Below are 26,637 nucleotides of genomic sequence, written 5' to 3' on the forward strand. Positions count from 1 at the left end.
TTGGATTGGAGGACTTGTTGCTTCAGGATTATGTCAGTAACTTCTCTGTTGAAGAGTCATTAATTCAGGGATCCTCAAATCCAGACCTCAAGGTCCGGTGTCCTGCAGCTTTTAGATGTGTCCCTGATCCAACACGCCTGAATCAAATGGCTGAATCACCTCCTCAGTATGCAGTCAAGTTCTCCAGAGTCCTGCTAATGACTTCTATCTTTGACTCAGGTGTGTTGACGCAGAGACACATCTAAAAGTTGCAGGACACCGGCCCTCGGGCCTGGATTTGAGGATCCCTGCATTAATTCTTCTCAGTGTTTAATGGTTGGCCACCTGCCTGTTTAAAGACCTTAAAGTTATAAATGTATGTCCTATGCTAGTGTATAAGCTTACAATGAATCCCATGTACTCCTTTGGTGAAATTGAAAATGAAACTGCTCAAAGATGGACTGATCCTCCTTATTTCAGCTACTTTAAAGGCTGTGTAGCATTAGTGATGCTGTCTCAAACTCTGAATGCAGTTTTAAAGAGGGTGGTTGTTAGTTTAAAATGTAGTGATTATGCAAATTATAAAGTGAATGAAAAATGCTTCAGTTAATGAATTATTTAGCAGTCATCCCCTGCCCCGTTGCCTTCTGGATTTTGGATTTCAGGGAAACCCCCCCTTCATATAAGAAAATGAAAGTGAAAGTAACCTAAACCTAAAGCGCTGCTCCTGCAGCACAGCGGGTCATTTGAGGACGACTGTTGCCGACGATGGCAGCGATCACAGCAACAATGAAGCGCAAAGTCGCTGCTTTGATTGCAGCAGTTTGCGTTGACCTGTTCTTGTTTTACGCGTCCGGATCTGCGGCCGCTCTCAGCGTCTTTGGGCAGTTTCCGCGTCTCTGGCTCTCTGCGGCGCTCCGCTGGTTGGCTCTTATTACTGTAGCTCTGATCACACTCGGAGACCCCACACCGCTGCTGATTCGGTTTATAACGGCGCACAGTCTGCTCCCCGCGGTGTTTGAGACCGGGACCAGCGCGCTCTATAACGAGGAGAGTCAGTGCGGGCAGCTGGGGGATGTGCGCTGCTGGCTCATGTTCACCGGAGCGGCGCTCGCTGCTGCGCTGTTTTGGGAGATCACCATCCCGGACACCGACGAAGAGGCCGTCGGTAAACAGAAGCAAAAGGCGAGGGTGCTGTTCATGAGAGTCCTCCGCCTGTACAGACCCGACTATCCCCTGCTGCTCGGAGGACTCGTGTTCCTGTCGCTGGCTGTAATCTGTAAGGAGCTATTTTATCTAATGAAGCTAAGGCGCAGAGTGATGGCTTATGACACAATCATTAAACTAACAATATTCTGATTTAGTATAATTATTTTACATATCGTGTTTTTAAAATAGGCTTGGAATCTATTACGCTGCTATTGGAATACACAGGGCTGCATTTAATTGTGGCTATCATCATCATCATGTTAGTTTGAAGCTGATTTTTCTGCCTGATGATTCTGATTGTGTCACCTGTGTGCATCTCCTCTCAGGTGAGATGTTCATCCCCTTCTACACCGGCAGAGTCATTGACATCCTTGGCAGTAATTACCAGCAGAATGACTTCCTGTCTGCTCTCATCTTCATGGGCCTTTATTCTCTGGGAAGGTAGGAGGCAGTGTTTTTGCTCCATATTGCTCCTCTGTCTGTTCTCCACAGGTAATATCTAACTGAGCCTCTCTTTGATTAGTTCTGTCAGTGCCGGCTGCAGGGGGGGTCTCCTCACTTGTGCCATACACTCCTACACGTGCAGAATCAAAGTTATGCTGTTTGGGGCTTTGAACAAACAGGAAATTGGATTCTTTGAGAGCACAAAAGCAGGTAAGATGGTCATATCCATATAAAAGTATATCATAGGACTGAAGAACAGGATGGAACTAATAACTTTTATTTATTATCCCTGCAGGTGAAATCACATCCAGACTGTCTAAAGACACCACCCTGATGGGAAGAACAGTGTGTCTGAATGTAAATGTGCTGCTGAGGACTTTCATCAAGACGATGGGGATGATCTCTCTAATGCTGAGCCTCTCATGGAAGCTCACATTCCTCGTACTGATGGAGACCCCCATCACCGGCATCATACAGAACATCTATGACACTCGCTACCAGGTAAGAGCAGAAATCTACAAATCTACAGATTCATGTGTGTGATAGTCACTGTTTCAACTTATCAAATAATCCTTCATTTGAAATAAGTGGTCAGTCAGTCCTGTTGAATATGCACAACTGTCATAAACTATCATAAACCGTTTGTTCAGTCTTACAGACTAAAGCAAGTTTCTCTTACATGTAATCATGAAGTCTGAACATCTCTGCTTCCACTACAATGATTATTTTGCTCCCTGTCATAAAGAAAGATTATTACTATTATTATGGTAAAACTCTTCATTATGTTTCCTTCTCTTGTATCTGTTCCTCAGAGGTTGTCCCTGGCGACGCAGGACTCGATGGCTTCAGCAAATGAAGCTGCAAACGAGACTGTGTCTGGTATTCGTGTGGTACGAAGCTTTAACACAGAAAAACATGAAACTCGTCGCTATGGCGACCGCTTGATGGACACACACAACCTCAAGACTCAACAGTCCACCGTCAGGGCTGTTTACCTGCTCGCACGGAGGGTGAGGACTTAGTCTGTTTTTGTGTGCGTTTCTCAGAAATCATTTTGTATCACTATTTTTAACACTATGCAGTGTGTGTGTGTGTGTGTGTGTGTGTGTGTGTCTGCAGCTGACAGGGTTGGCCATGCAGGTCTTTGTGTTATACTATGGTCGGCTTTTCATCCAGAGGGGGCAGATGACCACGGGCCACCTGGTGTCCTTCATCCTATACCAGTCGGATCTTGGAGACAACATCAGGGTATCCCATAATGCTTTGTGCCCTGTTAGGAATCAGGACATCTGATAAGATAAGATAAAACTTTAATGATCCCACGACGGGGAAATTTGTGCATTACAGTACAGAGAAAAATGAAAAGGATGAGTAAAAACAAATGAACTAAAATAGAATAGAATAGAAAAACTATACACATATACATAAGGACTATATACGTAATATATTTATCAATGTCAATACAATACACACATATACATGTACACACACATCAAAACACTATATACAGATATCAAAATATTATATACATTTGTAGCCGGTAAGGTACACAGCATACATGGTATGCATTATATGGGTGAGTGTAATAAATAAAATGTATCTGACTGTATGGATAAAGTGATGCAGAGGAGGTAAAGTGTCCAAGTGACTCAAGACATTATGAAGTGTTGTACAGTCTAACTGCTGTTGGGATGAATGAGCTGTGAAAGCGCTCCTTCCTGCAGCGAGGATGTTTCAGTCTCTGACTGAAGGAGCTGCTCAGCTCACCCACGGTCTCATGCAGAGGGTGATGGGGGTTGTTCATGATGGATGTCAGCTTTGCTAACATCCTCCTCTCACCCACCACCATCACAGACTCCAGAGGACATCCCAACACAGAGCTAGACCTCCGCACCAGTTTGTCGATCCTGCTCCTGTCCCTTTGGTGCATCCACCCCCCCCAGCAGGCCACTGCATAGAAAAGGGCAGATGCTACCACTGTGTCATAAAAGGTCTTTAACAGAGTCCTGCAGACACCAAAGGACCTCAGTCTCCTCAGCAGGTGGAGTCGACTCTGGCCCTTCTTATACAGGACGTCTGTGTTTGTACTCCAGTCCAACTTGTTATTGAGATGAACACCCAGGTACTTGTAGGAGACCACTGTCTCCATGTCCTTTCCCTGGATGTTCACCGGTGCTGTAGGGGGTGGCTTCCTCCTGAAGTCTATGATCATCTCCTTCGTCTTGCTGGTGTTGATTTGGAGTGCGTTGTTCTCACACCAGCCGACAAAGTCACTGATGACCCCCCTGTATTCCTGGTCGTTCCCATCTGATGCACATCCGATGATGGCCGTATCATCTGAGAACTTCTGTAGGTGGCAATGGTCTGAATTGTACCTGAAGTCTGAGGTGTACAGACTGAACAGAAAGGGTGAGAGGACCGTGCCCTGTGGCGCCCCCGTGCTGCAGACTACTACATCCTGTTGCACAGCGCTAACAGCTGATCCCAGCTGTAAACAATAGAGTGGCTCACAGGTTCTCCAGATGAAGTGGTGAAAAGTCCCAAAAAGAGTAGAAGGAATGTCACTACTCTAATGAAACTTTGCAGGTCCATGGCGGGTTTGATATTGAATATAACTACAAAACTAAGAGTCTGAAAGAAAAACTTAAAACACAAGAAGAACACACAAGAAAGGGAAGTAACCTGGGAGCTGTAGTAGCAGGCTGCCTACCGTGGCGCCATCTTGGAGAAAAAAAAAAAAAAATTTCAAGCATCAGGAAGCAACAGCTTTTGAGTTAACAGTTCTATAGAATATGAAGTACATTTAATACAAAAGGGGAAACTTCACACACGCCCACCATACACACATACAATACTCAATATTGTATGTTTGGTTGTCACTTGGTGTTGGCTCACCTGTTGGTTAAGAAGTCCTTTATCCAGGAACATGTGAGGGGCGGGGGGGGTGTGCAGTTTGGTGGTGAGAATATTTGGGATGATTGTGTTGAACGCTGAGCTGTAATCCACAAAGAGCATGCGAGCGTAGCTCGCGGCTTAACACAGAGTGGAGAGCTACAGCGATGGCGTCCTCTGTGGATCTGTTTGCATGATATGCAAACTGATGGGTGCTGAAAGTAGGGGGAAGGTGGGCCTTGATGTGCTGGAGAACCAGCCTCTCAAAGCACTTCATGATTACCGGTGTGAGGGCCACAGGGCGGTAATCATTTAGGCTGGTGATGGATGACCTTTTGGGCACGGGGATGATTGTGACTGTTTTTAGGTGTGTGTGTGTGTGTGTGTGTGTGTGTGTGTGTGTGTGTGTGTGTGTGTGTGTGTGTGTGTGTAACTGCTTGGGCCAGGGAGAGGTTGAAAATCCTGGTGAGAATCAGGGTGAGATGGTGGGCACACGCTCTGATCACCTTGCCAGGTACTCCGTCTGGTCCAGCAGCCTTCCTGTGGTTCACTGCCAAGAGCACGCGCCGTACCTCATGCTCCTGGACAGTGAGTGGGGTGGAGCCTGGTGGGGGGAGCAGGGCAGATAGAATAGAATAGAAAATCCCATTATTTGTCCCACAATGGGGAAATTTCAGTGTAGTAGCGGCAAGAGACTCTCACTGCGGTATTGTATCACTTCCTGTTCCTGTTTCGGAGCACAGTCGTGTTTTGCTGTCTGTTAGCTGTTATATCTGTATAGCTCGATCTATCTGGATAACAACATATTTTAGTGTAATCTTCACCTCCTTTAGCAGATCCCGAGCAGCAGGGAAAACAGGCCAGCTGGGTGACGGTGAGGAGGAAGCATAGTCCTAAGCAGAAGCCCCGGGTACACCACCAACCTGTTCACCGCTTTTCTCCACTCGGCGACACACCCGCCGAGGAACAAACTCTGGTTATTGGCGACTCTGTCTTGAGAAACGTGAAGCTAGAGACACCGGCGACCATAGTCAAATGTCTTCCAGGGGCCAGAGCAGGCGACATTCATGGAAATTTGAAACTGCTGGCTAAGGCTAATCGTAGATTTGGTAAGATCGTTATTCACGTCGGCAGTAATGACACCCGGTTACGCCAATCGGAGGTCACTAAAATTAATATTGACTCGGTGTGTAACTTTGCAAAAACAATGTCGGACTCTGTAGTTTTCTCTGGGCCCCTCCCCAATCAGACCAGGTGCGACATGTTTAGCCGCATGTTCTCCTTGAATCGCTGGCTGTCTGAGTGGTGTCCAAAAAATGACGTGGGCTTCATAGATAATTGGCAAAGTTTCTGGGGAAAACCTGGTCTTGTTAGGAGAGACGGCATCCATCCCACTTTGGATGGAGCAGCTCTCATTTCTAGAAATCTGGCCAAATTTATTAACCCTCCTAAAAACTGACTACCCAGGGTTGAGACCAGGAAGCAGAGTTGCAGTCTTACACGCCTCTCTGCAGCTTCTCTCCTCCTGCCATCCCCCCAAAACCCCATCCCCATAGAGTCGGTGCCTGCTCCCAGACCACCAAAAAACAAAGCTAAAATCAGCAAAAAACTAAAAACAATAAATAATACAGCTTCATCAACTGCACCAAAAAATAAAACAATTAAATGTGGATTGTTAAACATTAGGTCTCTCTCTTCCAAGTCCCTATTAGTAAATGATTTAATAATTGATCAACGTATTGATTTATTCTGCCTTACAGAAACCTGGTTACAGCAGGATGAATATGTTAGTTTAAATGAATCAACACCTCCGAGTCACAGTAACTGTCAGAATGCTCGAAGCACAGGTCGAGGAGGAGGAGTAGCAGCAATCTTCAATTCCAGCTTATTAATTAATCAGAGACCCAGACAAAGTTTTCATTCTTTTGAAAGCCTGACTCTTAGTCTTGTCCATCCTAATTGGGAAAATCAAAAACCAGTTTTATTTGTTATTATCTATCGTCCACCTGGTCCCTACTCAGAGTTTCTGTCTGATTTCTCAGACTTTTTATCTGATTTAGTGCTCAGTTCAGATAAAATAATTATAGTGGGTGATTTTAACATCCATGTAGATGCTGAGAATGACAGCCTCAACACTGCATTTAATCTATTGTTAGATTCAATTGGCTTCTCTCAAAATGTAAAGGAGCCCACCCACCACTTTAATCATACTCTGGATCTTGTCCTAACATATGGCATAGAAACTGAAGACTTAACAGTATTCCCTGAAAGCCCCCTCCTGTCTGATCATTTCTTAGTAACATTTACATTTACTTTATTGGATTACACAGCAGTGGGGAATAAGTTTTATTACAGTAGAAGTCTTTCTGAAAGTGCTGTAACTAAGTTTAAGGATCTAATTCCTTCATTGTTATGCTCTTCAGTGCCATGTGCCAACACAGTGCAGAACAGCTACCTAAACTCTGCTCCCAGTGAGGTCGATTATCTCGTCAATAGTTTTACATCCTCACTGCATATGACTTTGGATACTGTGGCTCCTCTGAAAAGGAAAGCTTCAAATCAGAAGTGCCTGACTCCGTGGTATAATTCACAAACGCACAGCTTAAAGCAGATAACCCGAAAGCTGGAGAGGGAATGGCGTCTCACTAAATTAGAAGATGCTCATTTAGCCTGGAAAAAGAGTTTGTTGCGCTATAAAAAAGCCCTGCTTCAGCACTGCTGGTATTTGTTTAGACTCTTTGACTCCAGTTGATCTTTCAGAGTTAACTTCAATAGTTACTTCCTCCAAACCAGCAACATGTTTGTTAGATCCCATTCCTACTAGACTGTTCAAAGAAGTCTTTCCGATTATTGATGCTTCAATCTTAAAAATGATCAATCTGTCTTTATTAGTTGGCTATGTACCACAGACCTTCAAGGTGGCTGTAATTAAACCGCTACTTAAAAAGCCATCACTGACCCAGCTGTCTTAGCTAATTATAGGCCAATCTCCAACCTTCCTTTTCTCTCAAAGATTCTTGAAAGAGTAGCTGTAAAACAGCTAACTGATCATCTGCAGAGGAACGGTTTATTTGAAGAGTTTCAGTCAGGTTTCAGAATTCATCACAGTACAGAAACAGCATTAGTGAAGGTTACCAATGATCTTCTTAGAGCCTCTGACAGTGGACTCATCTCTGTGCTTGTCCTGTTGGACCTCAATGCAGCTTTGATACTGTTGACCATAACATTTTATTACAGAGATTAGAGCTTGCTATAGGTATTAAAGGTACTGCACTGCAGTGGTTTGAATCATATTTATCTCATAGACTCCAATTTGTTCATGTAAATGGGGAGTCTTCTTCACACACTAAGGTTAATTATGGAGTTCCACAGGGTTCTGTGCTAGGACCAATTCTATTTACATTATACATGCTTCCCTTAGGCAGTATTATTAGAAAGCATTGCATCAATTTTCATTGTTATGCAGATGATACTCAGCTTTACCTATCAATGAAGCCAGATGACACACATCAATTAGTTAAACTGCAGGAATGTCTTAAAGACATAAAGGCCTGGATGACCTCTAATTTCCTGCTTCTAAATGCAGATAAAACTGAAATTCTTGTACTCGGCCACACAAATCATAGAAACATGGTGTCAAACCAGATACTTACTCTGGATGGCATTACTTTGGCCTCCAGTAACACTGTGAGAAATCTTGGAGTCATTTTTGACCAGGATATGTCCTTCAATGCACATATTAAACAAATATGTAGGACCGCTTTTTTGTATTTGCGCAATATTTCTAAAATTAGAAACATCCTTTCTCAGAGTGATGCTGAAAAGCTCATTCATGCATTTATTACTTCTAGGCTGGACTATTGTAATTCATTATTATCAGGCTGTCCTAAAAGCTCCCTGAAAAGCCTTCATCTGATCCAAAATGCTGCAGCTAGAGTACTGACAGGGACTAGAAAGAGAGAGCAGATTTCTCCCATATTGGCTTCTCTTCATTGGCTCCCTGTTAAATCTAGAATAGAATTTAAAATCCTTCTCCTCACCTACAAGGTCTTGAATAATCAGGCCCCATCTTATCTCAAAGACCTCATAGTATCATATCACCCCAACAGAGCACTTCGCTCTCAGACTGCTGGCTTACTTGTGGTTCCTAGGATACTTAAGAGTAGAATGGGAGGCAGAGCCTTCAGCTTTCAGGCCCCTCTTCTGTGGAACCAGCTTCCAGCTTGGATTCAGGAGACAGACACCCTCTCTATTTTTAAGATTAGGCTTCAAACTTTCCTTTATGATCAAGCTTATAGTTAGGGCTGGATCAGGTGACCCTGAACCCTCCCTTAGTTATGCTGCTATAGGCCTAGGCTGCTGGGGGGTTCCCATAATGCACTGTTTCTTTTCATTCACCTTATTTACTTTGTTTATAGTCCACTCTGCATTTAACCATTAATTGTTATTAATCTCTGGCTCTCTTCCACAGCATGTCTTTTGTCTTTTCTCCTGTCTCTCTCCCCCTCAGCCCAAGCGGTCTCAGCAGATGACCCCCCCTCCCTGAGCCTGGTTCTGCTGGAGGTTTCTTCCTGTTAAAAGGGAGTTTTTCCTTCCCACTGTCACCAAGTGCTGCTCATAGGGGGTCGTTTTGATTGTTGGATTTTCTCTGTATTATTGTAGGGTCTTTACCCACAATACAAAGCGCCTTGAGGTGACTGTTTGTTGTGATTTGGCGCTATATAAATAAAATTGAATTGAATTGAATTGAATTGAATTGAATTGAATTGAACAATAGATAATAACAACCCAATAAGAAAGTATGAAAAGATAAAAATAAATAAGAATACAAATACAGAATATACAAATAATAAACTGTATACCCTATGTACAGTATCAGTATAGACAATATAGAGATTGTGATCAGTATAGACAATATAGACAATGTGACCAATCAAATGTCAGCAGTGTAGATATATACATAGTAAAACAGTCTTATGTCTGGGAGCACTGCTGGTTAAAAAGTCTCACTGCTGCAGGCAGGAAGGACCTTCGATAGCGCTCTCTCAAACATTTGGGGTGCAACAGTCTGTCACTGATGGAGCTCCTCAAGGCTGTCACAGTTCCATACATGGGGTGGGAGTGATTTGACAGCATAGAGTACAACCTTCTTGTCATCCTCCTCTCCGTCACCACCTCCACAGTGTCCAGGGAGCAGCCCAGGACAGAACTGGCCTTCCTGATGAGCCTATCCTGTCTCTTCCTGTCAGCAGCAGTCATACTGCTCCCCACCACACTGTAAAAAAGAGCTGATGCCACCACAGAGTCATAAAACATTTTCAGGAGTGCCCCCTGCACTCCAAAGGACCTCAGTCTCCTGAGCAGGTAGAGTCTGCTCTGACCTTTCTTATAAAGTGCATTGGTGTTGTCTGACCAGTCCAGTTTATTTAGATAAACACCCAGGTACTAATAGGATGTGACCCTATCAATGTCCATACCTAGGATGTTCACCGGTGTGGGAGGAGTGCACTTGTGCCTGTGGAAATCCACCACCACCTCTTTGGTTTTGCTTGCATTGATCATGAGGTGGTTCCTTTGACACCAGACCGAGAATCTCCGTATCAGCTCTCTGTGTTCCTCGTCATCCTCATCTCGTATAAGACCGACGATCGCAGAGTCATCTGAAAACTTCCGCAGATGACAAGTGGGTGAATTATAGGAGAAGTCAGCAGTGTATAATGTGAAGAGGAATGGGGCTAGAACTGTTCCCTGTGGGGCCCCTGTGCTACAGACAGCTGTGTCAGAAACACAGCCACGTGACCTCACATACTGTGGCTGATTCGTGAGATAGTCCAGCATCCAGGATGTTAGGTGGTGGTCAACTCCAGTGTTTTCCAATTTATTCCCCAGAAGTGTAGGCTGGATGGTGTTGAAAGCACTGGAGAAATCAAAGAAAATTATTCTCACAGAGCTTCCAGGCTTCTCCAGGTGAGAAAGAGCTCATTGTAGGAGGAAGATGACGGCATCATCCACTCCACTGCACTGCTGATATGCAAACTGGAGTGGGTCCATTGAGGGTCCTACTACCCGATGCAGATAGGCAAGAACCAAATGCTCCAGGGTCTTCATCAGGTGGGATGTTAGCGCCGCTGGCCTATAGCTGTTAAGGTCCCTAGGGTGGGAAGCCTTTGCACCGGTACTAAGCAGGATGTCTTCCAGAGCTGTGGCACCTTCCTCAGCACTAAGCTCAGGTTGAACAGATGTGTAACTATCCCACTTAGCTGGTCTGTGCAGGACCTCAGGAGCCTGGAGCTTATACCATCAGGACCCGCTGCTTTCCTCACCTTGACCTTCCTAAGCTCATTTCTCACCTGGTGTTCCATGAAGGACAGCTGAGAGCATGGTGGCCGTGTGCTGGGAGGGGGAGGGGACAAGTAGAGTGTAAGAGGCGGGAGAGGTAAGGGTGGTGGAGAAAGATACAGGAGCCATAGGTAACTGCAGAGGGGCTGGGGGCAGGGCAGATGCTTGGTCAAATCTGTTGAAGAATAAGTTCAAGTCGTTCACCCACTTTTGGTCCCCCTCAGCTTGTGTGCTGGAGTCCCTAAATCCCGAGATGGAGTTCAGGCTTCTCCAGACTCCCCTGGTGTTGTTCTGCTGATGGGTGGTCCTGAGGTGTCTCAAAGCGAGCAAAGAAACAGTTAAGTTCCTCTGCTAGTGACACGCTCAGGTCTCCTGCAGTCACATCACAGCCTCTGAAGTTTGTGATGTTCTGAATGCCCTGCCACACCTCCCGTGTGTTATTGCTGGACAGATGGGACTCTATTTTCCTCCTGTAGTCCGTTTTGGCTTTTTTAATTCCTCTTTTCAGGTCAGCTCGAGCAGCACTGTACAGAGCTCTGTCACCTGACCTGAAGGCAGCATCGCGGGTTTAGAGGAGTGAACGGACCTGGCTGTTCATCCAGGGTTTCTGGTTAGGGAAAACCCGGATGTTTTTGCTGACACATTTCCGATACAGAACTTAATGTAGTCCAGTACCGTCCCTGTGATTGTTTCTAGGTCCTCGTGTTCGAATAAGTCCCAGTCTGTGTATGCAAAGCAATCCTGTAGGTCGGAGAGTGCATTTTCAGGCCAGGTTGTAATGGTTTTTACAGTAGGCCTGGCTCTCCATCTGAGGGGGGTGTATGCTGGGGTGAGCAGCAGGGAAAGATGGTCGGATTGGCCGAGGTGGGGGAGGGGTTTGGCTCTATAAGCGTGCTTAATGTTGGAGTAAACGTGGTCAAGAGTGTTCTCCCCTCTTGTAGAACATTTGACATGTTGGTGGAATTTCGGGAGTACAGTCTTTAAGTTGGCCTTGTTAAAGTCTCCCGCGATAATAAGAACACCGTCGGGGTGGACCCGCTGCTGTTCGTTAATGGCATTCAGCAGGAGAGAGAGCGCCATGCTAACGTTAGCATCGGGAGCTATATACACAGCTGTGACGATCACTACTGTTAGCTCTCTGGGTAGAAAAAAAGGCCGACATCTTACAGACATGTACTCGAGGTCTGAGGAACAATGTTTGTCTATGATTGTTCCGTTGTTACACCAGTCCTCATGCACGTAAATACAGAGACCCCCTCCCCTGCTCTTACCGGAGTCCTTGGTCCGATCCCCGCGTAGCAGAGTGCGGCCTGCTAGCTCCACGCTAACATCGTGGATCTGCGGGTTTAGCCAGGTCTCGGTGATAATCATTACACAGCAGTCACGAACATAGTGATTTCCAGCCAGCTCTAACTCTAGGTTGTCCGTTTTATTTACCATGGACCTGGCGTTGGAGAGATACAGGCTCGGCAGAGGAGGCCTGTGTGGTTGGCATTTCAGCTTCAGCATAGAGCCGGACCTGCAGCCCCGCTTCTGCTTCCTCTCCCTCCGCCGTCGGTGGCGCCTTCCAGACCTGATAACAATCCACGGAGCGCCCGGCGGTCTCGCTATGTCGCCTGGGATGTTATGAGTGTAGTGAAAATCACTCGATACTGATATCTTGTGCCGGTAGCCAATGTCCACAAGATCCTGGCATGTGTAGCAGTTGTTCGCAGAGACAGATGCACAAAAACTAACAAAGAAATACAAAAAGTAGGGGTAGTTGTTAATCTCTGTGTTTGAGGTTTTCTGAGTTATCTCCTTCTACAGTCTGTGTGGTTTTGCATTGCTTAGAGTCCATTTTTTTGCTTCATCTGAATATGTGTGAACTTTACTGGGACAAACTTGTAAAGTGTGTATAAAGGAACCTGCAGCAATAATGTTTTCAGAGCGCTGAATGTTATGATTTTTGGATACATAAACATCACAAGCATGTGAGTGAAGCTGTTAATTTCATCTCTTAGTTTTAAGTAATATAATTCAATACATTGATTTTACTCATAAAAACAATGCCTGGTAGCTAATCCTAACTGTTATTCATCCATTTCATAGTAGATGTGAGAGGTGCAACTCTAGTTTGAGTAAAACTTTGAACAACCTTTCAAGTGTGCTGTTAGAATATAGCTGAAGCTTTTCTTTCTTATACAGTTGGTTTAAACCAAATAGGAGTGTGATACAAACTGTGGAGATAAACAAAATACTTTGTGTGTCTACACAACCACTAGTCCCAATTTGGAATTTGTGACACAGTAAAATGGATGCTGTGATAATCTACAGATTATGAACATATCTATGCAAACAAAACATCTAAAGACTTTATGGATCCCCACCTGATGAACAGATGGGTAATTATCTTTTAAGAATAATGTTGATAACAGCTGTAAAGTGGAGATGCTGCAGCAATGCTGGAGTACACCTTTAGCATTTATGAGTAACGTTGTGTGTATGTGTGGACTTTTTTTCCTTTTAAGCTCAGTGACCCCTGTACCACATGGCAGAAATACAAAAATATATAAATACATCATGTTTTGATCTTTGTGGCATGGATCATAAATGAACCATTGAATGTCTGATCAATACTTTGACAGGTGATATTGTGCAGATTTGTGTATAAAACCGCAGCTGTCTCACCAGTACTGCATTACAAACTTTTATTTTAAAAACATGTGGTTGCAGACTTTGACCAACAAACAGTGATATGATACTATGAAAAATATTTAAGTCCACTATAGTGAAATCAAACTAAGGTGTGTTTAGTCTGATTAAATATAGACAACCTGTCTGTGTGTGAGTGGAAAAAGTGTTGTTGTACCACGCAACACACATTCTGTGTGCTGTTTTGTAAACAAAGGTTAATGAGACAGATACAATAACACAATATGATCGTGTCTTATATCGTTTGGCATCGCCTGATCTGTGTATGGACAACAATCAAGGGTGTAGGAATGAGTTTACTATTGGGGGGGGACATATCGGAAACCTCACAGATCCATAAATACTCTGAGCAAAGCATAAAAAAAAGCTATATTGATCACTATTGACACTAAGTCCACACAAGTCACCACTGAAACAGACTCGATAGAAGGGGCGGAGCGAGAACACATCCGGGTATTTTGAGCGAACTTGCCTTTATGCGTACTTTGATTTGGAACAGTACTTGGGCAGAGTGATGACGTTTCACAAGTACACAAGTCCGCACAGGTACCCATATTGAGAAACGGCCTTGGTGCAGCCAAGAATCCCAAAAAACTTTTATGATGTTTTGGTGTTTTTAGTATAAACATCAAATATCTGCTCAGTCTATCAAGATATCACTTAATTGCAAAAGTGCTCTGACATCAGCCGTTTTCGTTGGCCGGACGAGGTTCATGGGGAAAACGATTCCGACTCCCAGCACATCATTTTCAAAACTGCCGCTGGTTTTTGCTGCTGAGTGGAAGTTAAACACACATATAATTCACTCAGATGATCTATAATCTTTATTTCAGTGTTTCATTTGTTCTTGAGCAAATCGATAAAACTTATATTAAAAATATTTTACTCAGGAAGGAACACGAGAGCATTTTCAGTGGGAAAGGGAAAATTGGTGCATGTTGTTGTTCATGGAGATCGTGAAGACTGATGACGAGCCTGCTCCAGAAATGATCAAAATATATGTTTTGAATTTTAAATATTTATTCAAGTGTATTCTAAACATCATCTGTCTGTTGTAAGTGGTGGAAGTCCTCTGGAATAGAAACATCATTTTAACCTCTGACCTTTTTTTTTTCCTTCAGTAAGCAGCAGAGCTGTGTATATATGTATAATGTTTTTATCCAGAGATGAAGTTTTTAAAACCAAGCATTTAATTTAATTTAATTTAATCTGTAAATTTAAGCTGGAAGGTGATAGAAACACTGGAGCTGAGCTGTGATGTCATCAAGTATGCTGGTGTTCCAACTGAAAAATAATCCTGTACTTGGGCGGCCGGTTCCCGTTCATGGATTAAGCTAGACTAGACTAAAAGGAAAAAGTCAATGAAGACCACAATAGGAAAAAATATTTAGTCCAGGGTTAGACATAATCCCTGTACGGGAAACTGGGCAGTTCAAACTTCTTTATTTGTGTATTGAGAAATGGCCATGGAGACTCAGCACAGTGACATCATCTCAAATCGGCGATGTCATTTTGACGCGCCGGCGCGTCCATCGACCCCAGAGGGGTTGGGGGGGTTTGTGTTTTTTATTTTGCTGTAGCAGCTGTGAGGTCAGTTTTAATGCTGTTCAATCTGTTTCAGACTTCTTTATTTCAGCATAACTAATACCAAATATCATTGTGAGCTTTTCCATAATGCTGTACAATAATAATGATTTAGATGTGAGGGATTGTGGTGTTTGTTGTACCCTTTGTTTATTAGCAGATTCTTAAATATGTTTTACTCCACAATCTGTAACAAACTGATAATAATTTATAACACATATTAAACCTCTAAACTTAATCTTAAATACTTATTTTGCTGAATCTAACATAAATCAGAAAATTAGTTGAAAATGAAGAGTGAACTTTTTTGAGATGTGACATTTTCACTGCGACGGGGTCGAAATGTTCCCCCGTGGTATTAAAAATGGTATCAAGTGTTTTCCTGGATATTTGAAGTGAGTTTGAAATTCCCAGTCATCACATCCTGGTTCATACTTCATAACAGCTGCCTCACCATCCTTTCAGCTGATCCTCAGCACAGAGTAAAACTGTATGTCCTGTCAGTCTTACACCATTTTAATAGACACTGTAAATTAAAGCATGTTAAAATATGTGCTGATCCCATCCTCTGACTATACTCTTCCAGACTCTCACCTACATCTTTGGTGACATGCTGAACTCGGTGGGGGCTGCTGGGAAAGTCTTTGAGTACCTGGACCGGAAACCTTCGGTCAGCACAGATGGAAAACTCCAACCTGCTCAGCTGAGAGGACACATCAGCTTCAGGAGTCTCACCTTTTCCTATCCTGCCAACCCCAACAAAACAGTGCTGCAGGTGAGTGTGCAGGGCAGGTGGGTGTAGGTTTGGTGTCCCCATTTATTCTGTTATTGTAACCACCGTTATCTGTCATGTTCCACTGGTTTCAGGACTTCTCCTTGGAGCTGAAGCCTGGTCAGATGACAGCTCTTGTTGGTCCATCTGGAGAAGGAAAAAGCACCTGTGTGAGTCTGCTGGAGCGATTCTACGAACCTCAGGATGGAGAAATCCTGCTGGACAGCAAACCGCTGAAATCCTACGACCACCGTTTCCTCCACCAGAAGGTGATTCATCCTCAGAGCTTCTCCCTGATGGAGCAGGATGTTCTCTGAGGAGCTTCTGTTTTTTCAAATAGAAGAAAAAAACATTAATGGGAGAAAACTGTGTGAATTCAAAGATCATCATATTAATAACATCTGTGTGAGAAGCTTGTCTACATACTTATATAACATTTGTGTTTGTCAGATCTCTGTGGTGAACCAGGAGCCCGTGCTCTTCTCTGGCTCTATCAGACAGAACATTGAATACGGGCTTACAGGCTGCTCATTGGACCAAATCCAGGAAGCAGCGATGAAGGCCAACGCCCACGACTTCATTGTGCAGCTGGAAAAAGGCTATGACACAGGTGAATGATGTAACTTCCTGTCATGGCTGCAGACCTGCTCTGTCTGAGGAAAGGTGACAAATGAGGGCAGGAAGTATGACGAGGAGATGAGGACACTGCAGATTCACTCTGTGCATTAAAAGGAGTAAATATTTTGTTTGTTTGCATTAATCCTGAATCTGTCTGTGGTGGTGTCTGTGTCTCAGAGGTGGGTGAAGGTGGAGGTCAGTTATCTAAGAGTGAGAGGCAGCGGATCGCCATCGCTCGAGCTCTCGTCAGACGGCCACAGGTCCTCATCCTGGATGAAATCACCAGCTCGCTGGATACTGACAGTGAGAATAAGGTGTGTCAGAGTCAGTGGTGCAAAAAGTGGTTATGCACAATATGGAATGCAGAGGGGCGCCGCGCAGGGGGGGGTTAAAGAGATGAGGGGAAATGGGGGTACTTACTGAACCACTTAGCTGGCTCTCACCTTCTGGGGTTAGTATTGATGTTGGATCTTTCTTCTGCTTTTGACACTGTAGACCATGAAGTTTTACTTGATAGACTACATCGCTGGGTGGGTATATCTGGATCTGCCCTGAAATGGTTCACTTCATACTTGTCAAATCATGTGGCAGTTTCTGATTTCAGATCCGACTCTGCTAATCTTGCGTATGGCGTCCCCCAAGGTTCTGTTTTGGGCCCTCTGCTCTTTCTGTTATATTTGCTCCCTTTGAGAAATGTTCTAAACACTTTTGAGGGAATATCGTACCATTGTTATGCCGATGACATCCAGCTGTGTATTTCTTTCAAGCATGAACATGTCTCAAAGTTGCAGGTATTAATAATGTGTTTAAAATCCATTAAAAGCTGGCTAGCCGAAAATTTTCTTCAACTTAATGAGGACAAAACTGAAATTCTGATCTGTGCTCGGGATAGATCTGTCTCTAATATAATGATAGCCCTTGGTCCTCTTGCTAAATTCGTTAAGCCTTCTATTAAGAACCTTGGGATAACCTTTGACCCTACCTTTATGCTTGACTCTCATGTTAAATCTTTGACGCATTCTTGTTTCTTCCATTTTAGGAATATTGCTAAGCTTACCTCCATCATATCTCATTCTGAACTTGAGATGGTTATTCATGCATTTATATCTTCTCGCCTGGACTATTATTATTATTTCTTTATTTCTTTATTTGTTTAAGAAGGACAACACATATTGACAAACATCTGTAACAATGTAAAATATGCCAGATTATAGCCTTAAAGCTAATTTCCATCCGTAGTCCTCCTAACAAAACTAATATCACCTCATTAGAAATATACGTACATGCTTAAAAAAAAATAAATAAAAAATTACATCACTACATCATCATCATTAAATGCATTACTATTGTAATGCATTGTTTACCTGTCTTAGCAAACATTCCCTGGAGCGTTTACAGGCTGTTCAGAATGCTGCTGCTAGGCTTCTGACTGAATCTTCCAAATATTCTCACATCACCTGCTTCTGATTCAGTTACACTGGCTACCTGTGAAATTTAGAATACAGTTTAAGATTCTGGTACTTACATTTAGAGCTCTTCACGAGCAAGCCCCATTGTATATCAGTGAACTCCTTCACTTATATACTCCTTCTAGATCACTGCAGTCATGTGATCAGGGACTACTGTCTGTGCATTCTACAAGACTGAAAACGAAAGAAGACAGAGCTTTTAGCTCAGTGGCTCCCCGTCTCTGGAACTCTCTCCCTGTCCATCTTAGAGCGGCGGACTCACTGATGCATTTTAAAGGTCTTTTAAAAACAAACCTTTTTAATTTGGCATTTGTTTAATTTGTTTTTATTATTCTTTGTCCTGTTGTGAAGCACTTCGTAACATCTGTTTTGAGAGGTGCTATATAAATAAAGCTTTACTTACTTACATACTTATTCTACTCCTGCTCTTATGACTCCTGGCCCTTCTTCCCCCCCACTCCCAATATAACACATCACTCACACATGTAGGTCCTTAGGGGCGGGGCATGCGTGGAATATAGGCCACAGTGAGTAAGGCCATTAACATTGCTTTGCTTGCTGTGCCACATTGCCACCCTCCCCTCCCCTTTTTAATTACACTATAGACATTATGGCTAATGACAATTCACCATACACATCAGGGCAGACGTGTGCCCCAGAGGTTTCACGGTGGGACTACGGAAGTGTCTCCACTCGCTGCTTCACTGCTGTCTGCCCCTCAGTTTTATTTACACTTTAGACATTGAGGGTTTTGGGGGGGGGGTAGGTTTTGGTGAGCACTGCTGATTGACAGTCGGGTGCTCATCAGGTGTCTGTGCCCTGAATTTTAACAACACTATAGTTTTCATACAGACATTGTCATGTCCTGGGCCGTTGGCCCAGCGTTTTGTGTTAATTTCCTGAGTGTGTCCTCCCAGTAGGTTGATGTGTTATGATATGTCTGCGTCTCTGTCCTGAGTCTGTGCCTGTTTAGTCAGTATGTTCCTTGGTTTGTCACTTCCTGTTTATTTTGACAGTCTGGTTTTCCTGTGCTTTGTGTTCAGCTTTGCTTCCCCTGTGTAATTAGTTTCATTTGCCTCACCTGTTGTTCCCTGCTGTTTCCTCTTGCCCTGATTACCCAGGGTGTACTTAAGCCCTCAGTTTTGTTTTGTTCTCTGTTGCGTCGTTGACGTTGTGTGTCCGTGTGTTCCTGTGTTCCTGTGTTCCCTGCGCCTGCCCTTCGTCTCCCTGTGCCTCCCTTCCAAGGTTTTTGTATTTTTGTGTTTCCCCGGTGGAATAAACGCCCTTTTAAGTTACCTCTGGAGTCCTGCGTTTTTGCCCTTCCTTGCCCGTTTCCTCCCCGGCCATGACAGAACGACGCGACCATACTAAAGACCTGGCTAGCTCCGGCTGCTTCAACGGCACTCGTCTGGCGCTGGGGGGCCCAGCATTTCAGAACAGTGCCCGTCAGCGTCCTTCATCTGCGGCTCCGCTCACTGGCTTCCCCCTTCCACTGCAGTCGCGGCGGCCACGGAGGAGGGGGAGTTCCCGGCAGCATCGGTGGGGGGCCCCCCCAGACCCGAGCGGTATAACGCCGCGGATATTGTCACAGCGTCATGCGCAAACTACCGTCTCTGACCCCGCTGCTTTTCCCCTCCCTGAGGTGGCAAAGCAGACCATCATTCGGTGGGTGGACTCGTTGGTCTTTGAGCTGCTGTCTGACCCATGCGAGATTGAGCAGAAAGCTATCACAGCCAAACTGCAAGGGCTAGTGTGTGACCATCCTTGGCTGCTGGACTCTCTGCATGGGCTCGTGAAAGACTTTGTCATCACCACCCTTCATCCACAGCCAGCGCCACAGACCTCAGCTGTAGCTCCAGCTCCTCCTCAGTCGCAGTGTTCCCAGTCAGCTGTAGCTCCAGCTCCTCCTCAGTCGCAGTGTTCCCAGTCAGCTGTAGCTCCAGCTCCTCCTCAGTCGCAGTCTCAGACCCCTCAGTTAGCTCCAGCTCCTCCTCAGTCGCAGTCTCAGACCCCTCAGTTAGCTCCAGCTCCCTCTGCTCACCCTGCTCCCGCTCCCTTGGCTCCAGCTCCCCCTGCACCCGTACCTGTTCCGCGGGTGGGGGCAGCCACGGACGGGCTGACCGCTGCACCCGTACCTGTTCCGCGGGTGGGGGCAGCCGCGGACGGGCTGACCTCTGCACCCGTACCTGTTCCGCGGGTGGGGGCAGCCGCGGACGGGCTGACCTCTGCACCCGTACCTGTTCCGCGGGTGGGGGCAGCCTCGGACGGGCTGACCTCTGCACCCGTACCTGTTCCGCGGGTGGGGGCAACCAGGTCCAAGCCTTCGCATCGGTTTTCAGCGTTAGCAGCAGCAGCAGGGTCTCCCTCAGCCTCAGCTCTCCCTAGCTCTCAGTCTGTCTCCACGCAGTCAGCTCTCCCTAGCTCTCAGTCAGTTTCCACGCAGTCATCTCTCCCTAGCTCTCAGTCAGTTTCCACGCAGTCAGCTCTCCCTAGCTCTCAGTCAGTTTCCACGCAGTCAGCTCTCCCTAGCTCTCAGTCAGTTTCCACGCAGTCAGCTCTCCCTAGCTCTCAGTCAGTTTCCACGCAGTCGGCCCTCTCTAGCTCGCAGCCTGCTCCCACGCAGTCTGCCCTCTCTAGCTCGCAGTCTGCTCTTTCTGTCTCCCGGCCTGCTTCCACGCAGCCAGGGCGTCACGCAGCCAGTCGTCTCCCGGCCTGCTTCCACGCAGCCAGTCGTCTCCCGGCCTGCTTCCACGCAGCCAGTCGTCTCCCGGCCTGCTTCCACGCAGCCAGTCGTCTCCCGGCCTGCTTCCACGCAGCCAGTCGTCTCCCGGCCTGCTTCCACGCAGCCAGTCGTCTCCCGGCCTGCTTCCACGCAGCCAGTCGTCTCCCGGCCTGCTTCCACGCAGCCAGTCGTCTCCCGGCCTGCTTCCACGCCGCCCCCTGCCCCTCGGCTATTCCCCGAGCAGCCCCTGCTGCTCAATAAAGCAGCAGTGTGTCCTGTTCCGCGGTCCCAGCCTACGCATCCGGTGCCTCACTATGTAGGCCCCGTTCAGCCCATGGGCCCCGCTCAGTCCGAGCCGGTGGGGGTCTTCGCTCAGTCCGAGCGCCCCGCGCCAGAGGGTCCCGCTCAGTCCGAGCGCCCCGCGCCAGAGGGTCCCGCTCAGTCCGAGCCGGTGGGGGTCTCCGCTCAGTCCGAGCGCTCCGCGCCAGAGGGCCCCGCTCAGTCCGAGCCGGTGGGGGTCTCCGCTCAGTCCGAGCCAGGGGGTCCCGCTCAGTCCGAGCCGGTGGGGGTCTCCGCTCAGTCCGAGCCCGGGGGTCCCGCTCAGTCCGCGCCGATGGGGGTCTCCGCTCAGTCCGAGCGCTCCGCGCCAGAGGGTCCCGCTCAGTCCGAGCCGATGGGGGTCTCCGCTCAGTCCGAGCGCTCCGCGCCAGAGGGTCCCGCTCAGTCCGAGCCGATGGGGGTCTCCGTTCAGTCCGAGCCGATGGGGGTCTCCGCTCAGTCCGAGCCAGGGGGTCCCGCTCAGTCCGAGCGCTCCGCGCCAGAGGGTCCCGCTCAGTCCGAGCCGATGGGGGTCTCCGCTCAGTCCGAGCGCTCCGCGCCCGGGGGTCCCGCTCAGTCCGAGCCGGTGGGGGTCTCTGCTCAGTCCGAGCGCTCCACGTCACCCGAGGGTTCCCCACCAGAGCCCGGGGTCGCCCTTCTCCGCCGCCGCATGCCCCGCGGTCGGCCTCCAGTGTCTGCTCCCCGTCGCCGCCGCCGCACGCCCCGCGGTCGGCCTCCAGTGACCCCTCCTCGTCGCCGCCACCGCTGGGAGCGCGGTCGGCCTCCAGTGACCCCTCCTCGTCGCCGCCGCATGCCGCGCGGTCGGCCTCCAGTGTTTTCTCCGCGTCTCCGCCGCCGCCGCTGGAAGCACGGTCAGCCTCCGGTGCCTGCTCCCCGTCGCCGCCGCCGCTGGGAGCGTGGTCGGCCTCCAGTGACTCCTCCTCGTCGTCGCCGCCGCCGCTGGGAGCGCGGTCGGCCTCCAGTGACTCTTCCTCGTCGCCGCCGCCGCTGGGAGCGCGGTCGGCCTCCAGTGACTCTTCCTCGTCGCCGCCGCCGCTGGGAGCGCGGTCGGCCTCCAGTGACTCCTCCTCGTCGTCGCCGCCGCCGCTGGGCGCGCGGTTGGCCTCCCTCGTTGGGATTTTGCTTTGTGGCCCCTTGGCCTCTGCGGCCTCCTGAACTATGTTTTCTGTTTTGGGCCTTCCCCTGAACTCTTCTGACCTGTTTTTGGATTCCTGTGTTTTGTTTTGGTTTTCCCATGGACTCCCCTGCACTTTGTACTGTTTTTGGCCTGCCTTGTTGTTTTTTGTTTTGTCCCTGTGTTTTGGTTTGTCCCTGGGCCTTCTTCCTTGTTGCTCCCTGCCGGGTTTTTGTTTTTTTGTTGCGGGCCCTCCTTCCTGGGCCCCCGCCTCCCGCCCTGGTCTGGTTTTGTTTTCTTGTTTGGGCCGTCGGGAGCCGGCCTTTGAGGGGGGGGTACTGGCATGTCCTGGGCCGTTGGCCCAGCGTTTTGTGTTAATTTCCTGAGTGTGTCCTCCCAGTAGGTTGATGTGTTATGATATGTCTGCGTCTCTGTCCTGAGTCTGTGCCTGTTTAGTCAGTATGTTCCTTGGTTTGTCACTTCCTGTTTATTTTGACAGTCTGGTTTTCCTGTGCTTTGTGTTCAGCTTTGCTTCCCCTGTGTAATTAGTTTCATTTGCCTCACCTGTTGTTCCCTGCTGTTTCCTCTTGCCCTGATTACCCAGTGTGTACTTAAGCCCTCAGTTTTGTTTTGTTCTCTGTTGCGTCGTTGACGTTGTGTGTCCGTGTGTTCCTGTGTTCCTGTGTTCCCTGCGCCTGCCCTTCGTCTCCCTGTGCCTCCCTTCCAAGGTTTTTGTATTTTTGTGTTTCCCCGGTGGAATAAACGCCCTTTTAAGTTACCTCTGGAGTCCTGCGTTTTTGCCCTTCCTTGCCCGTTTCCTCCCCGGCCATGACAGACATTCTCACTTTTTACACTTCATACACTCACATTTTCTGACACATGCACCCAACATTTCATCTTCCAGATGAGTGGGGAGGGAAGTAGGCAGGTCTTTTCATTCCCCTGTTTCCTACACCTGACCTGGTGGGGGGGGGGGGGGGTGTTGGCTAAGGCGTTGGGGATAGGGCTGGCTGCGCTCTGCAGTGACTGCTGGCTTTGGAGGCACTCATTTACCCACGCGTTGGAAGATGGGTTGATAAGTGGAAGTATGTGTCCCGTGTGTGTGTGTGTGGGGAGGGGTGCATGTGCAGGTGTGTGCGTGTATGGCTTGTCCTGGGTCTGGGGTTTGCTGTGCCCAGAGTGGCTCTCCAGTAATTACCTTGTTTTAAATGCCAATAAGACTGTACGTATATTTTAAATGAGGTGATATTAGTTTTGTTAGGAGGACTACGGATGGAAATTAGCCTTAAGGCTATAATCTGGCATATTTTAAATTGTTACAGATGTTTGTCAATATGTGTTGTCCTTCTTAAACAAATAAAGAAATAATAATAATAATAATAATAAGACTGAGACTATGATCATAGCTCCTCCTGATCTATATCTGAAAGTCAGTCAGACTCTTGCCTCTTTTTGTCCCACTGCTAAGTCCAGCATCCATAATCTTGGAGTAATATTTGATTTTTCTTTGAGCTTTGACTCGCATGTAAGATCTCTGTGTCATTCCTGCTTCTTTCATTTAAGGAACATCTCAAAGTTACGACATATGGTCTCCAAGGCTGATCTGGAAAAAATTATCCATGTATTTGTGTCTTCATGTTTAGATTATTGCAATGCCCTGTTTACTGGCTTGGACAAATCATCTCTTTCACATCTCCAAGCAATACAAAACACTGCAGCCAGATTATTAACAAATTCTAGCAAGCAAGCTCACATTACTCTGATTTTACGTTCCTTACATTGGCTCCCAATCGATTTTAGGATTCATTTTAAAATTCTCGTTTTCACATACGGAGCATTAAACGGCCAGGCTCCAGATTATATTTCCCAGCTTCTCATAAAATTGTCTTCGTTCTGTCTTCGTTCGCAGGCTCAGAATTTGTTAGTTGTTCCCCGCACACGACTAAAGACCAGGGGGGGGCAGAGCCTTTCAGTCAGTAGCACCAAGGCTGTGGAAGCGTCTGCCTCTACATCTACGCTCAGCTGACTCTGTGGATTCTTTTAAAAAGCACTTAAAAACTTTTCTTTTTAAAAAAGCCTTCTGCTGAGAATTTTTTATTGACTTTTTAATTTTTGGCTATTATGATGTTTAATTATTTTAGCTTCACATTATTAGTTTTTAGCTGTTACGGTGTTTGATTACTGTCTTTTTTGTTTTTGCATGTACAGCGCTTTGTGACTACTGTCTGTGAAAAGCGCTAAATAAATAATAAAAAAAATTAATAAATTTACTTATGCAAAAAAGAAAGCTCTCCGGGGCACAAAACAGAAAACAGAAGAGGGAGCAGGTAAAAATGTTGTTGGGATGAAAAAGCTTTTCAGAGTGGTTTAAAGACAGTTAGTAAGTTATGTCATAGAAGTCTTGTATTTTATTTTATTGTATTTTATAAGTCTATGAATAAGTGAGATCTGCACACATGAACACAGTAAACACTGAGAGGGGGCGTTGTACAGAAAGTGTTCAGACCCCTTTAAATTTTTCACTCTTTGTTTCATTGCAGCCATTTGCTAAAATCAATAAAGTTCATTTTATTTCTCAGTAATGTTCACTCAGGACCCCATCTTGACAGAAAAAATCAGAAATATAGAAATTTTTGCAAATTTATTAAAAAAGAAAAACTGAAATATCACATGGTCATAAGTATTCAGACCCTTTGCTGTGACACTCATGTTTAACATGCTGTCCATTTCTTCTGGTCCTCCTTGAGATGTTCGACTCCTTCACTGGAGTCCAGCTGTGTTTAATTAAACTGATTGGACTTGATTAGGAAAGGCACACACCTGTCTATATAAGACCTCACAGCTCACAGTGCATGTCAGAGCATGAGCTGAGTGAGTGAGTTGGGGGGGCTAGAAATGTGCCTGCAGACTCCTCAGACAGTATTTAGCTGTGCCCCTGGTCAGAGTTAAAGGGTCTCTGTTTCAAACATGTCTGATACTAAAGATCTTTGACCAGAAATCCATCAGTGCTGATTAAAAACAGTCTGAACATGAACTCGCTGATAAAACTGAAAGATGTCTCTGTGAGATTTAGGAGGAAAATCAGAGTCAGACTCATTCTCAAAACTGCAGAATAAAAAACTAATCAGCCTTTTATCATTTCACAGAATTTGATGTCACTCCTCTTATTAAATAATTTATTTCATGAAAAAAACAGTAAATTCTGTTAAAAGTTGTAAAAATATTCTTATTTTTCTTCCTGTTACATCAGCAAGTGTTTTATTATTAAATGTATTTATTTACAAACTGTCAGCAGGATGTTTAATTCCTCGTGTGTGAACAGTCAAAGTTTCTCCTGATGATCTCAGTGCTGAGACCCACCCGGCGATCAGTAACGTAACTACATATCTCTGCCCCCTCAGATTCAGCAGTCCCTCTCTACGATCCCGGACCAGACCCTGCTGGTGGTCGCTCACAGGCTGAAGACCATCGAGAACGCCGATCAGATTGTTGTTGTGAGCGGCGGCAAAGTCAGAGAGCGAGGGACTCACCGGGAGCTGATGGAGATGAAGGAGAGCTACCACAAGCTGAGAGAGGAGCTCTTCACTGAGGGTTAACCCTGACCCCCCCGACCCCTGTAACCCCTAACCCCTAACCTTAACCCTAACCCACGTTAACTGCTGGGTCTTTGCTGCAGCTCGATGTTCTCAGAGTTCTGCTGTATTAAAGTGAGAGAACGAGCTGGAGTTTATGTAAATACTCAATAACTGCTGGTTTATATATATATATATATATATATATATATATATATATATATATACAGATATACTGGTAATAAACTGTTGATTAAACTATAAGAGTGATTTTTTTTCTTAGACATTTATCTCCATGATATTTTCTTGTTCCTGGTTTTTGATAAAGGTGACACTGATGATACCATAAACCTCAGAGAGGTCAAAGGTTACTTTATTCCACAAATAAAGGCTGATAAACAGCATCAGATCTATCTGAATGTGTCATGGATGTTTTTTAATGCTTCATGTCCCATATTATAAAAACACTTTCTCAGAATATTTGACGGCCTCGAGGAGATCAGATCGTTTCCACTGAAGTTGAAACTGAGATCATCACATGTTCTAAATACCACAAACTCAAAGTACAGTGTTACTGCACTGTGGGACGAAGAGAAATAAAATAACTCGTGAATTAGTGCTGAGCACCATAATGCAATAGTCTGTATGGTTATTCGATCCTCTGTGGCTTTAACCCAGCTGACTGCAGTTTCATCCTCTGAATGAAAATGAAAGAAATTTTGTGGCATCATCGTGACTCATCTAAACTTGGCTGCTTCCCATCAGCGCTCACAGGCCGCCATCTTAGGCTGAACAAACACCAACTCACAAAATGGCCGACGAAGAAAATCAGATACCGATACAATAAAAGATGACCCCCCCCACACACACACACACACACACACACACAC

At 46.1% G+C, this 26,637-nt stretch overlaps 1 protein-coding gene across 1 annotated transcript; it reads left to right on the forward strand.

Moving 5' to 3' along the window:
• Nucleotides 1-691: 691 nt before the first annotated feature.
• On the forward strand, nt 692-26,137 carry tap2a (transporter associated with antigen processing, subunit type a). Its single transcript, XM_030741601.1, has 11 exons — nt 692-1,258; nt 1,515-1,629; nt 1,712-1,842; nt 1,928-2,133; nt 2,445-2,642; nt 2,752-2,880; nt 15,728-15,916; nt 16,009-16,182; nt 16,364-16,523; nt 16,709-16,845; nt 25,577-26,137. The coding sequence occupies exons 1-11, from the start codon at nt 748-750 to the stop codon at nt 25,769-25,771; spliced, it is 2,145 nt and encodes a 714-aa protein (XP_030597461.1). The 5' UTR covers nt 692-747; the 3' UTR covers nt 25,772-26,137.
• Nucleotides 26,138-26,637: the final 500 nt, after the last annotated feature.

Source organism: Archocentrus centrarchus, chromosome 11 (genome assembly GCF_007364275.1).
Source record: "Archocentrus centrarchus isolate MPI-CPG fArcCen1 chromosome 11, fArcCen1, whole genome shotgun sequence".
Classification (NCBI taxonomy): Eukaryota; Metazoa; Chordata; class Actinopteri; order Cichliformes; family Cichlidae; genus Archocentrus; species Archocentrus centrarchus.

Coding starts and splice junctions, on each gene's coding strand:
- tap2a (XM_030741601.1), top strand. CDS start 748: ATGGCAGCGATCACAGCAACAATGAAGCGCAAAGTCGCTGCTTTGATT. Junction 1,843..1,927: donor CTTTGAGAGCACAAAAGCAG/GTAAGATGGTCA, acceptor TTATCCCTGCAG/GTGAAATCACATCCAGACTG. Junction 16,524..16,708: donor GGAAAAAGGCTATGACACAG/GTGAATGATGTA, acceptor TCTGTGTCTCAG/AGGTGGGTGAAGGTGGAGGT.